The following is a 15,697-nucleotide window of genomic DNA, read 5'->3' as shown; positions in this document are numbered from 1 at the left end:
GCAGGGACAGACTCTTTCTCCTGGAGTCTCTTCCATGTAATGAAGCACCTTCACTACTAGAGGAAGGTTAGGTTACAGGTTGAGCAAGAAAGGGAGTCTGTTCTGTTTGTATTTACAGTTTTACACACAGGATTAAGAAAGAGACAAAGATGCTTTATATGACAAGTCATCTGAGAGGCATCACCTGTTGCTATAGGAAAAAAAGCACAATCCTTGCTTGGTTCTTTTTTTCTGGTTCAGCTAAACCATCTCTTTAAAATGAACGGACCTGAAAGTTTACACTTAAACAATGTGCAAGTCTGGAAACTCAGCCAGTAGCAAAGAGAAAAACTGATTTGATAACTTAGGAATACTTAATGATTTTAGGTTGTTGTTTTTAATTTATTTTATTACAGTGTAGGGCAATTGCTTAACTCTAAAGTCATTATTGAATTATACCAAAAGGCATATAGCGGGGAGATGTGACTATAGCTTCTGTTGGTCCCTTGGTGCTGTGGAAGCACTTCCAGCCAATGCCAAGTGGGTGGCTGCAGCTCGGTCGGGTGGTATGAGGTCTTATTAATTTCTGCCTTCTCATCTCCATAAAAAGAGAGGCTTTGTGGTGTTGCCTATCAGATAGATGTCCCCATGGGATGGCGCTGCTGTTGTTCTTATGTCTCATGAGTAATTTGGCTGTGGTGGGAGAGGCCAGTGTTTCTCATGATGAAAGAGAAGTGGGTGATGGTTTGGGTCAAAAAAAATAAAAAGTGTATTGAAAGGGATGGAAGGTGCAAGAGAAGAGACGGTGAGTGTAGGACACCCAGTGATCGTGTCCACCTCTCCCTACAGCTGCCATGCGGAGCCCAGCGGTGGCCATCTCAGCATCCATGTTGCTGCTACTGCTGCTGGTGGTGGCTGTGCAGGCAGCTCCAAAGGTGACCCCGGTGGTGATGCTCACCAAGCCAAAGCCACTCCAGCTGCCAGATGCCACTGTGCCCTCCTTCACCCCCAGTGCCATGAAAAGCCCTGGCCCTGCAGCCCCGGGCAGAGCCCAGCTGCCCTCCTCCAGCCCTGCATTTCAAGTGGCCACCACGCTCTTCCCATTTGAGAATGACACGCTGGATGCCGCCGACTTCTTCTTCAACTGCTGTGACTGCTGTCCCCCCTCTGTTGCGCCCCGGGGGCCACCAGGGGAGCCAGGCCCTCCAGGTGCAAACCAGAACAGAGTTATTAGCTCTTGCAGCAGGTGGCTCTGCACAGCCTATCTCACTGTTTCACAGGATTTTGTCTCTTTTATTCTGCTGCTGAAATGCATAGCTGTAGAGCGCTGAAGTCTAATGCTGTTATAATGAATAGTGCATTAGTCTGCAAATGCTTGCTTTGATAGCGCCTATATTGGAGCCAGAAACTATTCAGCCAAGGGAGGGTGGTAAAAATGACAAAATAATTTTTAATACAACACACTCAAGGGATTTTTCACCTCCCGTAACTCGGGAGGCTGTGGAAAGCTTTGTGCTCGTGGTGTGGATGGGAGAAGTTCTCATCCCAGGCAGGTTGTGTTGTGACAGTTGGAGCTGCTGGAGGCTGCCCCCAGCCTTGCATCCCCAGGTGGATGAAAAGCAGCAAAAAAAGGAGCTGACTGGTGCACGCCTTCCCACCTGCTGCTTGTGCAGCATGCAGCTGCCCGCCGGATCCTACTTCTGTATTTGCAGATTTAATTCTTTTTAAAGAGAGGGGCAATTACGAAGCTAGGGGAGCTCCTTAGATGCACTCGAATATTAAAAGCAGATTACTTCTGATGTTTTATGAATGCCTGAGCCCCCGCGGCTCTGAGGCAGCTGAAAGTTGGTTTTAAAAAATGTCAAATGATAACCAAGAGCAAAATGCAAAGCATTAAGATTTGGGGATTGCAGCAGTGAAAGCAAAGGCTGGGGAGCTGTGTGCCTGACCAGGGCATCCCCGTACCCTCAGGTAAGGCCCCACTGCCCAACCACCCCCTCCCCATTTTGTTCCTGCAAGATTTCAACTGTGGTGCCTGCAGCACACAAGGAGCAGGGTGAAATCGGCAAATAAGACACCCAGCACTCACAATGGGGATGGGGGATGGAAATGGAGCTTCCTTTGATCCATCTCTTGATGGCACGCTGCTTAGTTGTTATCTTCAATATTCTCTATATAGTTAAACCTTTGAGTTACTAAAATAGTTTTGTTGATGTGAATACATTACAGGACCTAAGGGGGAGAAGGGAGATGCTGGTCTGCAAGGTCTGCCGGGAGCTCCGGGACCTCAGGGTCCAAAAGGCTTTAAAGGAGAAAGAGGTAAAGTAGGCTAACTTCCCATTGGGAAACAAATGCTGTTTTCCTCATTGGATACCACATCATTGCAGGAAAATTGCTTGGCAATCCTGACATGAGAAGTGCAGAGGTGTCTTCTCCATCTTGCAGCACCCAGCAGCAATAACTTCCCAGGGAGGTGCAGATTAGGGGCAGAAATTCAACTTTAGGGTGAGATGGAGCTGTCTGTGCATTGGGGCTTAGTGCTGTGAGATGCAGCTGAAGTCCGTGAAGGCAATTATTGGAAACAAGCACACAAACAGCACACTGTGCTGAGGAATGTGCAATATGGCACCAGTCCCTTTCTGTATGATGATTTCTGTGCTACAGACGGTATCACTAATGACACATTCATGGTAAAATGTCCTAGGAGGCAAAGGGGAGCAAGGTGAGCGAGGAGCAAGTGGGAACCCTGGTTATCCAGGCAAGCCTGGGTTGCAAGGTAAGTAACAAGGAATAGTGTGTTGGACTTTCCCTTTGCTGGTGATGCCTCTCCATCTCCCAACACTCCAGTACTAATGCCTCGAACCTTTTTTTCTTCCCCAACATTGTCTTAGGTGAAGCTGGAGTAAAAGGCAATAAGGGCAACTATGGCTTCCCTGGACTGAAGGGACAAAAGGGATCCAAAGGGGACACTTGTGAGAATGGCACCAAAGGGGACAAGGGAGACAGAGGGGACGTTGGAGACCCGGGGGTGGATGGCGAACCGGGTGACAAAGGGGAAAAGGGGGACACTGGGGACAAAGGGTATTGCGGGGAGCCGGGGGGGAGAGGTCCAAAGGGGGAAAGAGGGGAAGGTGGGACAAAGGGAGAAAAAGGGAGCAAAGGAGAGATGGGGGATGAGGGCATTCAGGGGGCTGAGGGAAAGCAGGGGGAAAAGGGTGAGCAAGGAAGTAAGGGTGACAAAGGGGATCTGGGCCCAGCTGGTGTGACGGGACCGTCTGGGCCCAAGGGGGTGGCAGGCAGCAAGGGGGGGCGAGGGGCACCGGGGAGGAAAGGAGCCCGTGGGGCCAAGGGTGCCCGTGGGGATGCTGCCAAGCTCCTGAGATCGGCCTTCAGTGCGGGGTTGTCCAAGCCCTTCCCTCCACCCAACGTCCCCATTCGATTCGACAAGATTTTGTACAACGACCAGGACGACTACAACCCTGCCACTGGGAAATTCAACTGCAGTGTGCCCGGGGCCTACGTCTTTGCCTACCACCTGACGGTGAGAGGGCGACCGGCCCGTGTCAGCCTGGTGGCCCGCAGCAGGAAGGTGGCCAAGGTCCGCGAGACGCTTTATGGGCAGGAGATCGACCAGGCCTCCTTTCTGACCATTCTCAAGCTGAGTGCGGGTGACCAGGTGTGGCTGGAGGTGGCAAAGGACTGGAATGGGGTCTATGTTAGCGCTGAGGATGACAGCATCTTCACAGGGTTTCTTCTGTACCCAGATGTTTTTGAGGTCCTGCTATAGGTATAAAGGGTAAAGCTGTTAGTGAGGAATGTCCCTTTCTCTCCACCCTTGAGATACGAGCATTGGTTTGGCAATGCGGTGGTGTATTGTTTTAATTGCTAGGTTTTGTGATCTCATAACAAAAATATACTTGTCAAACAGTGATTAATTTTAACTAGAGGCCCCAAGAAGCAGCACATCCTTTGTGCAGGTGGTGACAGCTGAGAGAAAGCATTGCCCAAGCACCAGCAGGACTAACACAGGGATGGGGGAACCAAGGAGCTTCACATCATGGACTTGAGGCTTGCGATCATCATCAAATTACATGATGAAGCTCATTATCCAACTGAAATTTTAATAAAGCCAGCTCCAGCAACCCTTGCATGATCAAAACTCCTCTGGACATCAGTACTGGTAACCACCAGAAGGTCGTGGATGTGCTAAAGGCTGTAGAGTTTGATTCATAGAGCCAAATCCAAAACAAACATGAGCACTGAGTTTCTTCAAATCACATGTAAAGATGTAATGGTATTATATCCATGAATCAGTATTATGTAGTACTTTAGACTTGGTTGTGAATGATAAAAAAGTTTATCTAGGAGAGCAGTGAGTCTGTTTGATCTGTGTAAAATACCTCCTGGAGAAAAAACATGCTCTTAACTTTGAAAAGTAAGCAGAGGAGATGCTCAGTGCTTGCCATTTGTCTGCTCTGAAGGCCTCACTGCTGAGCCACTGGTGATTCTACTGGTGCTGCTGGAACAACCCTGGGCTGCTGGGAGCACTGCAGGAGGCAGCGAGAGGCGGCTTTCACAGGCACATGGACAGAGCTTTGCAGCACCTTTGGGGTGTTAAATATGACACACAAAATTGTTCCGATCACTTTTTGTTTGGTTAGAAATAAAGCTGGAGTCCCATAATTAGCATTCAGTGGTGATGGGGTTTGCTCATCCTCTCAGGCAGTCACAAGCCCAAGACATTTCCCCAGCGATGTGATGAATGCTGGGTCTGACCCCAGCACAGGCATGGCAGATTTGGTTGCTATTCCCACTGCTCTCAGCTTCCTTGTTTAAATTGCCATCATGCTTTCCATACGCTATTTGAGTACAGTCGTAAATCATGTCCCTCATGCCTTATTTTCCCATGGCACCAAGATGAAACATCCCTAAGACTTTTTATATACTCTGAGAAAATTAACACGGGAGAACTGCTGTTAAATTTTAAGATAAAAACAAGGCAATTTTATAAGGCTGATCCTATCTACTTGGGAAACGTAAGGGGTCCTTCAATTCTTCAGCTTCTCAGCCCTGCTTCAGTATCAGCAATTCAAATGTGAGACGTACTGCCTTTGTCAGAACTGGTACTTAATTTGGTGCTTAATCTGAGTTAGTTCCTATGTGGTTCAAACTCAGAGTACTAAGTATATAAAAGATGCAGATTTCAGCTTATGAATTCCCTGGCAGCTGGTGAATATTGAGGAAAAACAACAAGTTATAATAATAATTTCAGATTCCTGCTGTCACAACACCCTTAATTCTTTTGTTGTGCCTTCATGCTGCTTCTCATACGGTCTCTGTAACAGATGGTGGTATATGGACATCTGACAAGCAATTTTCTCCTCTCCTACTTCAGTTTCTTACACTTTTTGTATAAATAACCTCTTCAAATGCTCCTGAGAAAGCAATGCAATAATTTGGGGTCTCTCAAGAACCTAATCAGATCTCATCCTTTCCATAAATTAATTGCTTGGCTGTCTGGGGAAGAGCTGGCAGCACCCCATGAGCTGGAAGAACTCCTACTTCCTTACAAAAATCTCTGCATAAAATATACCCAGCCAGATGAGGAACCTTTGGGCCTCTGGAATGCCATAGATGTGCCCTGAGAGCAGGTTAAGAGGAGCAGCTGGAAGCAATTCAAAGGTCTGGGCTCACAGACCTCAAGGAAGGATATAGGATGCTCACAGCACAACCCCATTATGGATGTGGGAGGTTTGTCACAGCAGTCTGAGCCTTGTTTTTTTGTTACTAGCTTAATGCCAGTGAGAGGCCATGCTGCTGGAAACCCTGACTGGGAAGGCAGAGAAGCATGCAGGAAAAGTGGCTGAAATAACACACAACTCCTCCATATGCATAAGTATCTCAGGGTCTGCCTTGCCAGCACTACTTTGGATTCAAAGTGTGCTCACATCTATCCCTTGTTTATTTTGAAATCAGCGTTGTGGGGTTGTTTTTTGCTTTCCCACATTTAATTAGGGTACATGAAACAAGTATCAAGCAGAGCTGAACCCATGTTAAGCACAGTGAAGGGTGGTTTAGATAAACACGGATCCTTTTAGAGAAGGGTTTCTCCTGAATATCAAATGGAATTAACTGTCACCCAAGCCATTTTCAATTGAAAAGGGTTATATTATTTTATTTCCCGTTATTTTTTAGCAGCTATACCTATTCCCCCTGTTGCAATGTGTGCCAGCAAAGTGTTCCACTGCAACAGCTCCTGATGGAAGCAAACTGTTCCAGGGGGAGCTCTGAGGTGACAAAAATCCCCCAGTTTTCATGGGCTCTTCCTCAGTTTTCATGCCAAATCAGAACAGCAGCGACTGAGTTGATTGAGGGTACGCTTTGCCACACTGGGTACAGTTGGTACAGATGCCAAAATATTCGTTCCATTCCACTTGAGCCACCACTTAGTTCAGATTTAGTTTGTAAAACTAAGTGTCCCCTGCCTGCATTGCAATGAAGCTGTTTGACCCTTGCATGAAATAAAATAAATGCTGCTTGCTAATCAGAAGAGCAGCTGTTTTCAGTAACTAAGAAAGTTCATTCCAAGCCTACATAAAAAATAGCTGCTTTGTTCATTAGGATGTTGAGGGATAAATCTACAGAGGGATTTGGGCATGTTAATAGAAAAAAGGCCCCTAAACCATAAGCCGGACAGCTCAGACCTGTGCATGAATCTTGGTTATTCTAGAGTCATAGAATGTTCTGTGTTGAAAGGGACCACAATCATCATCTGGTTTAAAGCCCGCTCCTGGTAGTTGTCAACCACCAGGCCAGGCTGCCCAGAGCCACATCCAGCCTGACTTTGAGGAGCTAGGACATCAAAAGGAGGATGGGGGATGTCCCAAGTAGTCTTGAATCTTGCTGTAAAATTGTCCTTATTCTCCACACTAAGTTATAGCTTGGGTATCCTGGTACTTCTTGCTGCTGTTTTGGCCTTCCAGCTGCCCTATGCTTGTGAATGCCCCCACCTGCAGCTTATTTTTCTCACCTGGTGAGCTCAACTTGCCCTAGAATATAAAAGTCATTTGCAGATGCTTAGGCTTGCCCAGTTGGCTGATGGGGGAGGTGTGGCTGGTTGGGTATTGGAGCATTTGGTGGGGCCCTTTTTCCTGTGATGTCTATGCACTGTATCCCAAGCAACAACCAGGTACAAAAATGTGTGTTGTTACATGCTGGTTTGGGTGAAAATGGATGTGTTTTGGTGACCGTAAGACAGGACTTCATAATAGGTTTGAAAACAATATAATAATCCTACTTCAGCTGAGATATATTTCTCTCTTTTGGAGGCTCTTAACTTTGCTGGTAGTTTCCTGGTTACAGAAGAATTTCTCTTAGGAGGTGAAAAACTGCCTTTCATTGTGAATTAAAATGGATTACAGCATGATCACTGCCAGTTATCTGGTGTGCTCACAAAATGTGGAGCTTCTTAATAGGGGATATCTATCAAGCCGTGTGTAGGCTGGTATTGTTTTCTAGATATAGCCACCATTACTTATTCACAATAAGAGCTTTGTCGCGGTTTTATGTGCCCTATCTGCAAAGCTGTACCTCTGAGACTGGAGTTTCAGAAATATTACCTGAAAGTGTTTCAGAATGGCCCAATGCTGCACAATACAGTGATTTAATTTCAGGAGGAAATGTATTTACTCTTGCATAGTGTTACAGGGTCTGGTTTAACAAGAGCTATGGTCTTCTATGGGGTGTTTAGACTTGGATGCATGTGTTAAATGTTGTTTTGGGGATAACCTTGAGTCACTGCGTGCATTTCAATGACTCTTTGGAGTTGTTCTTGTCATCTGGAAGCTAATCCTTTCTGAGTGGGAATCTTCTATCTGAATGAAAAAGATCTCTGGGTGAGATTCCCCTTGCTGCAGCTGGACTTCTCATACTGTATTCCTTTTGTAGTTCATTTTGTGTGGGGTAAAACTTGAAACTTTTGATTTCCATAAGACAAAATGGAGGATGGGTGGAAATCAAAGTGGTTTTCTGTTGGCTAATCCTTCTCTGTTTAATCTGCTCCCAGTCTGAGGCTCTTGAACTCTGCCTCAAATTGAAAAAAAACACCCTAGAACTGTGGTCTTTGAACTGCGTTTGTGAAACAGGTTTTTTCTTTAAATCAATGATTAGGTCTGTTATGAGTCATGGTATGTTGCAGTAGGGAATGTGCTTATTTGCATTGGGTTTATTTACACCCTCGGTCTGTGGTTGCATCCTAGCCAAGTGAAGTGAGAAAATTCTTAGGAACAAGAAGTGGAAGGGCTGACCAGCAATAAGCAGTGCTGCTGGCTCCCCTTAGCAAATACTCATTCAGCATTGAGCATCAAATCCCCATTGTACCCTTGGGCTACAGCTACTGCTCCCCAGTGGCAAAAGCAGTTACTGGTAAGGCAGAGCAACTCCTGTGGAGCTAATTACTGCCAAGAGAAGGAACTGTGCTGAGTCCCCATGTGAGGAGAAGGGTCTGGAAAGCATGCTTGCTGAAGGGCAAAGTCACACAGTGAGCTTGGAAGCTTATTGTAGTTGGTTTGCAGCTCACTTGAGTGCTACTCTGTTTTATGGTGCCTGTGTATACTATTCTGGCCTTTGTAGGTATGGGGCAATGGAAGTTCATGCAAATAACAGTTTATTAAGCTAGAGAGTCTAGAGAAATATGGGGCTGGCTTAATGTGATTGTCTTCCATAATTGTCCATTGGTTTGGTATTGGAAGGGCACCTGCCTAGTTGATAAAGATATGTCTGTGATCTTCATGGTCTCAGTGCTTGTTCCCTTTTAAATAGGAGTCCCCTAGCTCAGCTGCCAGGGAACTTCAGGTCCTTCCAGTGTGCAGTTATCTGCATTAACCTGTCTCACAGATGCGGCTGCAAGTGGTTTTTGGTGGCACATTCCTCTGCTTTCCCATAGCAAGTATAATTAACATGGCTGCAAATGAGCTCTTTCAGCAGTTTTCCCCTCTGTCCAATAAAATGTGAGAAATATGGATCAGTGCATTTATGAGTTAGAGACCCTCTGGATGTGCACAGCTCTGTTGGCTCCCAGCACTTTGTGGTGAGGCCTCTCCTTTCCCATTAAAATGTTAATTGGAGGAGGAAATGTCTCTAGACTGGTGGGTTTCTAACTTTGCTTTTCTGGTACTGCTTGGGAAGTCAATGGGAGGGGGTGATTTTCACAGTTCCCCCTCATGCTGAAAGAATTGGCCATTGGCTGCTGGTATGTAATTAATTTGGCTTCTCCTGGATAATTAATGGAGAGAAGGTGGTTGATGTGTGATCCTTCTGCTGCAGTGGTGACAAAAGGAAAGTGAGTTTTGCTCAGCTCTGGCCTCTGATTCTTGGCAAAAGATGCTGAGGATTTCTTAAGACTTTCTTATAGGAAGAACTGGACTTTTTTATTCTGCAGGTTCTTGGTGATGAGAGCTTCTGCTCCATATTTACCTTGAAGAAATAGATTTCAAATTAAGTGGGGCAGCATGTTTTCTTAGGCCCTGCAATGCTTGGCATCGTGCTTGGGCTGAAAATGGTTTCAGAACAGAAATATTTCTAATGCTTTGCTACTCCCATTCTCCAGTCATTCCTGGTGTCAGCGCTCCTGTGACACCCCTTGGTATGTTGGGAGGGAATAAAATGCCAGTGCAACAGGCTGAGGGTTGGAGCCATTTGCTTGTATTTGGGGCAAGAACATGGTGTTCCCTCCCTGTGTGTTCCGCCTCCCTGATTCCTGGTGCTCAGGCTCTTAAAGTCAGTAGGCAGCCAACTGGATGTGATTTGAGAGAAAATGGCAAGGAGAAGTTAGTTTGTGGTCAAACATGCAATGTGCTGTATAGTAAGGCTGGTGAGACTCTGTGTGGGCTACCTGAGAAGTGGGTGCACCATCCCTGCCTACATTGTCAAGGGATGGGCTGTGAGTGCTGATGGGGCTCTGGGTGTCCCTGTGCATTGCAGGGACTGGGACTGAGGTCTTTTAAGGGTCCCTTCCAGTGATTTCACAGTATGACAAAATGTACAATCTGGCCAATATTTTCCTTGAGTTACTAAATGTTGACACTGATTAAAATAATGAATTGGCTTTGGTCACCATCTCCTTCCATCTGGCAACAACTGAAGATAAAAGCTTGAGATCTCTATTCAAACCATGCCAGTGTGGATGTTGCTTTGGCTTCTCCTTGGTTCTGTTGCCCAGGTAAGCTCACAGCTCTGAAGCTATTGCTGCCCAGACGCAGGTGGCATAGAGCCACCAGGCTAATCAGCAGCTCATCCCAGATAATTTTCCAGGTGGATGGCAGCAGAGCAGGGGCTGTTGTAACTGTCTCACTACCAGGTGTGATCCAGGTGTCTGACGAGCACCTGGAGAGAGCACTTGATGCTCCTGCAGCTCATCCTTTCTTCTTCTCCTCCTGCAAAGGGTAAATGCCATCAGTATCTCCCTTCTTTACCACTGTGTCCTCTTGCTGAACAAGAAGTAGGCTCCGACTTGCCTGGGTTTGCATCTGTGGATCTGGCAAAGCTTTTTTCTGGGCAGGTGCAGAGCAGTGAGGTCCAGGAGGAGGACCTGCTGTGCATATGCTATTTCTGGCCACTGTGCATTACGTGTAATCTGTAATGCAAACCGAAGGCAGTGACACGGCCCTGACATGAGGAATGATGAGAGCAGCCCGAACATCCTCTGCCTTGGCAAGGTTGCTCCATCTGAAGTGCTTCTGACTGCAGAAAGGCCGTTTGCGATGTAAGGGAGTGTGCTCTCTGACTTCTTGAACCCCTCTCTAATTTAAGCCTTATCCTCTGAACATTAATATATTAATATCTTGCATATCACTGCTAATGCACGGGGCTGGATAACGGCCTTCCCCTGGCTGTGCCGCCTCCCAGGTGCATTTGCTGACATAATGACTAACACATTGCTTCTAAGATCTCCATCTTTGTCTTTAGTTTTACTTTGAATGCAGTCACACAACAAATATTTACTCCTGAGAACTGCACACCTGCTTTGTTTTGCCTCTCTTCCTCATACTCAATTTATAACTGCATTTATACTGTGTTCTGCACACCCACACTCTTTACTTTTTTCCCTTCATGTTTAGCTCTATAGCTCTCCAGATTTCTCCTCTCCCCAGGGTGTATCTGTGTGTCTGGATGACTAACTTGCTGCTTTTGGGTAAATCCAAATTTCCAAGTTGCTGATCCAAATCTCTCCCATGATAAGTCATTGTCCATCTGTTTGCTTCCTCCTGTGCCTGTGCTGCGAGCTGCAGAAAGGCTCAGTGTGTTCATGGGGAGTGTGCAGGTTAGGCTGGTCAGATCTGGGAGCAGCCATGTCTCTGCTTCCTTTAGTTAAAAAACAAGCATGTGTGAAGATGGTGCTCTGCAGCTCTTAGTACTGGAGGTGGTACGGCAGGGTTGAGCCTCTCCTCCTTACCCGCACGCTGACCGGTTATCATTGGGCACGTGGGCAGTTGTGCTCATCTCATAACTGTGACTGGCAGAGTGCTGGGTCTCGAGGAAGGAGACCCCTTTGCTGGGCTCATTTCTCATTTTTTGTGCCTGGGTGAGTTCTATACATGACTTTCCAATTTCCTACTGTAAGCAAAACCAGATTCCCCTCTGGTTCTGGGCAGCTTTATCCCAAAGCTGCTGCTAAAGGCTGCATCTGCATGATCGCTTTCTTGGAGTGGTGTGGGAAGTGAGCATGTCTGCAAGCAAGTATCAGGCACTGCTAGCAGGGCATGGGGGTGGGCACGGGGCTGCACAGGGGCTTGAATCAGGAGTTTAAACCTGCTGCAAAGAGCTGGTTGTATCACTTTAGGAGCCAAGTAAAAATGCAACCACCTGTTTTAGCACACAAACATACGCCGTTAGCAGAAGTAATGTGGTTTACTTCTGAATTGCTGGTGTATCAGAAGCTATTTTCCATGGCGATAGCATGCACGGCTGTATCGAAATGCTGAGATGGCAGTGCAAGAATTCAGCCGTTTCCAGCTGCTCGTGGCACCGCGCGCTTTCCTGCTCGTGCTTGGGAGCACGAGGCCAGTAACTAGAAACGCGGAAAGGAACTGAAGGCAGCGCCCGACCGAGAACCTCAGCTCGCTGCCGAGGACAGCAGGGGGCAGTGCGGGGCCGCGGAACGACTGTGAGTGAGGGGATCCCTTCCTCGAGAGCCCGAAGGGATGAAGACTGGGGAGGGGGGGTGGTGGTGGAGGCACCTCTTCTGACCGCGGTGCTGTCAGCTCCGATGGAGCTACGTCTGCGCGTCAGCTTCTCCTTGGTGGGCTCTGTCAGGCTGGAGGGGGCAGCCGGGGGGCTCTGAGGATGCACTGGGCGTAACGGTCGCCTGTGGTGACGGCTTGTTTGAATCTGACGGACCAAAAAGCGCGAGGAAGATCGGGGCCGCGTGTGGCTCCGCTTACTGCTGCTCCCTGTGCGTGCTATGGGGCTGTGCAGGACAAACGGTATCCAATCGCTGGGAGCCATGGAGCGAATGACACGGGGTGTCCTTGTGGCTTGTCACCTCCAGGTGCACAGTGCGGGCTGTGGATGCACGCTGATGGCTGCAGGAGTTGTGCTGAGATCCTGTAAATGGTCATAAATCCCCAAAGCAGACATCGCGTTTTATGTTGAGTTGAAGCCAGGGGGGAGGGGAGGAACAGGGGATTCTAATTAGTCTGTAGTCTTAAGGAATGTGTGACAAGATGGCTGGCCGTGGCTTTGTGGGTTCTTTGGTGCCCATCCTATCTTACAGAATGTGAGCAGGGCTAAACTTTCCCGTCTCACCCAGCTTTGGGCATGAATGATATTCCTTTCTGAAACACCCCTTATGCTACAGATTTTGTTCTTATTAGGCTGCAATGAAAGGCTATCTTGAACACTGTCAGCAATGCTCATGCTGGTCTAAGCTATTTTAGAATAGCAATAATTATTTTTCACCAGAAGTCTCTGATACAGTAATGTTCTCTGAAATGTGCTGGAGCAGATGGCAATAAGAGGAGATGAACATCTTGTTTTTGATTCAGTACAGCTTAATGGAAGTAGCCATTAAAGTCATATGGTTTTAAACTGATTTTTTTGCAGTTTATATGTATGAAAGAACAACTCCTGTCATGTCAGGACACCCAAATGACTAACAGTGGCAAAATGTCTCGCTGTGAGAGATGAAATAAATAGCGTGGACATAAAAGAGGAGACAAAAGTGTTATTAACAACAGCAAGGATGTAAATAAAATCACGGGGATAGGCTGAGGCCAGATGCAAGGATGAGTTTGGATCAGAAAGACATTGTAGCATAACACAGCTTGGCCTCCACCTGAAGACCACCTCCATGAGGCAACCAAGCTTCCTTCATCCCTAGGGTGGCTGTTCTCCAGTATTTAATCACTGGGGCTCAAATGTTGAGTATAGGGGAGGAAGCAGCGTGTGCTTCTGAAGGTAAGGATGGAGGTTTCTGCAGTGAAATCCACACCGTTGAGATGGCCATGGCATGTCCTCCAGCCCTGCTGTAACGAGGACATGCATCAGATGGCTGATGGGATGGGCACACTGCTTGTCTGGGGCCATGACTGCTCAATGACTTAGTTTGGAAGGGGCCCCTGGACATCCCCTTTCCATCACCCATCCAGGACAGGGTCAATATCAAGGCTGTGTTGGCTTCATTGGGGTTCTGTAGAAGCACATAAAGGAAGTTTCTGTATACTGTCTGGGAGAAGTGAAACCATGCTGAGAGGAGGTATATCTTCATTGACTTTCATAGATAAAAGCCTCTTTCAATTTAGGCTTTGACACTTGTTAAATATCCCAGTGCAGCATCTTATCAGTGTTCTTGTTGTTTCCATAATATAACTAATAGCTGGCAGTTTGTACGATGTAACTACTGAATTCGGACCTGCATTTCACATCAGTGCACTAAGTTTTGAGGGTAATAAATCTATCACGCGAGTGCAGTAACTGCTTGCCTTTAGGTTTAATAAGATTTATTCATGTGGATTTGCTCTGTACAAGAAGCAGTTGTGGGTGCTGTTGGCTGTAGCTTGACTTCTCTGTTATTGTATAAAGATACCAAGGCACAGCAAATGCTGCTGGAATATCACAGTCTCATGAAGACAGAATAGTATTTGCCATCTTTGGTTTACTGAATGCACCTTTCTGTAAGGCTTGCCCACTGGTGAACCCAGATGAGAGGGAGCTGCGTAATGAAAATACTGAGGATCAAGAGATTGGAGGGGAAAAAAGCTCAGTAGATCTGCAATTCTGGTTTGATGAATATATATATAAAGGTGCTCATGCAGTGACTGCAGTTTAGGAGGACTTTTCCACTGTGTGAGAGGAACATCTTCTGTATATTTTGATAATATTGAGCACGTTGATTTTTGTGAATGAGGGCAGTGGGATCCCTCAGTCATCTTCGTGCTTTTTGTCATGCTTATGTTGGAGTTAAGAGCAACCATTCCTTGTGCAGGGGACTAATGGACCTTTTGGAAGGGAGTGGGTGGTTTGACTTGCAGGTTTAACTGAAGGTGGTGGTATCAGCATTGGGTGCAGGTGATGGCCATCATCTCATTGACCCCAGAGGGTCCTTCTCTGCCTCTAACACTCACTTCTGCAGGCTTGTGGAGCATATACAGAGGCTATTGCAGGAGGACAACAGTGCTGTCCCCTTTTTGCACTTGAGGGAATGTAGAGAATAATTATTTTGGTTTTTTTCTTCTCCTTAATCTTCACACCAGAAGGATGTTTCCCTTCTAGTGAGTGCTCTCAGGTACCTGGAATGAGAGGTGTGCATCCAGCATAGGGCATCCCCAACCTGCAGTGCAAATTCACTGGAACAGGTTGCCCAAGGAGTTTGTGGCTGCCCCATCCCTGCAGGCATTCAAGGCCAGGCTGGATGCAGCTCTGGGCAGCCTGGGCTGGTGGTTCCCAACCCTGCACACAGCAGGTGGTTGAAAACAGATGATCATCGTGATCCTTTCCAACCCAGGCCGTGCTGGGATTCCAGCTGCTGACCTGCTGTGCTCCAGATGTGTGCTGCTCTCTGGCTCTGTTTCACACAGCTGGAGTTGGAGGAATTGCTTAATGCCACTGGTGATGCTCTGATGGAGATACAGAATATTTTATATTGGCATTTATGCATGAGCAAAAGCTGAAATATGCTTTCAGCAATATTGCATGAGAAAATGTTCTGGACCTAGTTCTAATGGAAAAGTAATGACTTGGTCTCATAGGAAAGCTTAATGTGATTTTTTCAAGTTGGTGTACAAGATGTAGATGTTCTTTCCACAGATGAATATGTGGAACAATCTGCTAAATGAGCCCTATGCTGTTTTGTCATAATCCCTGCTTTGCACAAGGAGTCTAGGACTTGGTTTGGGCAAAGGGTTCCTGTGCAAAGGCACTGTGCTAATAGCGGCTGTGAGAGGCTCTTGTGTGTTGGAAGTAGAAGGTGGGGAGATGCTGGTTTGCCAGAAACCCACAGGGGAGCCACCAGTTGGGATGCTGGAGGGCATGCAGATGGGGTGCCTTGAGGAGCGCATGGCAGCCTCCAGCCCTCCCCTGGTGGTAGTGGGCAGGATGGGTGCTGGATGCTGGCAGCTCAAGGTGGTTTTTATCAGCCCGATGTGCCCCAGCTGTGCAGGGATTTATGGTGAGTTGCTTTCTGTGAGATTTAAAGCGATTTCAAAGCTGCCTGAGATTTAAA

The 15,697-nt window shown here is 47.0% G+C and overlaps 1 protein-coding gene across 1 annotated transcript; it reads left to right on the top strand.

The window, feature by feature from the left end:
* Positions 1–833: 833 nt before the first annotated feature.
* Positions 834–3,766, top strand: OTOL1 (otolin 1). Its single transcript, XM_072344721.1, has 4 exons — positions 834–1,188; positions 2,209–2,298; positions 2,684–2,755; positions 2,871–3,766. The coding sequence occupies exons 1-4, from the start codon at positions 834–836 to the stop codon at positions 3,764–3,766; spliced, it is 1,413 nt and encodes a 470-aa protein (XP_072200822.1).
* Positions 3,767–15,697: the final 11,931 nt, after the last annotated feature.

The sequence above is a fragment of the Excalfactoria chinensis genome, chromosome 9 (genome assembly GCF_039878825.1).
Source record: "Excalfactoria chinensis isolate bCotChi1 chromosome 9, bCotChi1.hap2, whole genome shotgun sequence".
In the NCBI taxonomy this organism is placed as follows: Eukaryota; Metazoa; Chordata; class Aves; order Galliformes; family Phasianidae; genus Excalfactoria; species Excalfactoria chinensis.
The sequence above is the reverse complement of the archived record's forward strand: the minus strand, read 5'-3'. Positions and strand labels throughout refer to the sequence as shown.

What these genes read in the sequence shown, in the direction of transcription:
- OTOL1 (XM_072344721.1), top strand. Translation starts at nt 834, where the DNA reads ATGCGGAGCCCAGCGGTGGCCATCTCAGCATCCATGTTGCTGCTACTG. An exon ending in AGGCTTTAAAGGAGAAAGAG is followed by an intron (nt 2,299 to 2,683) that starts GTAAAGTAGGCT and finishes AAAATGTCCTAG; the next exon opens with GAGGCAAAGGGGAGCAAGGT. An exon ending in AGGCAAGCCTGGGTTGCAAG is followed by an intron (nt 2,756 to 2,870) that starts GTAAGTAACAAG and finishes ACATTGTCTTAG; the next exon opens with GTGAAGCTGGAGTAAAAGGC.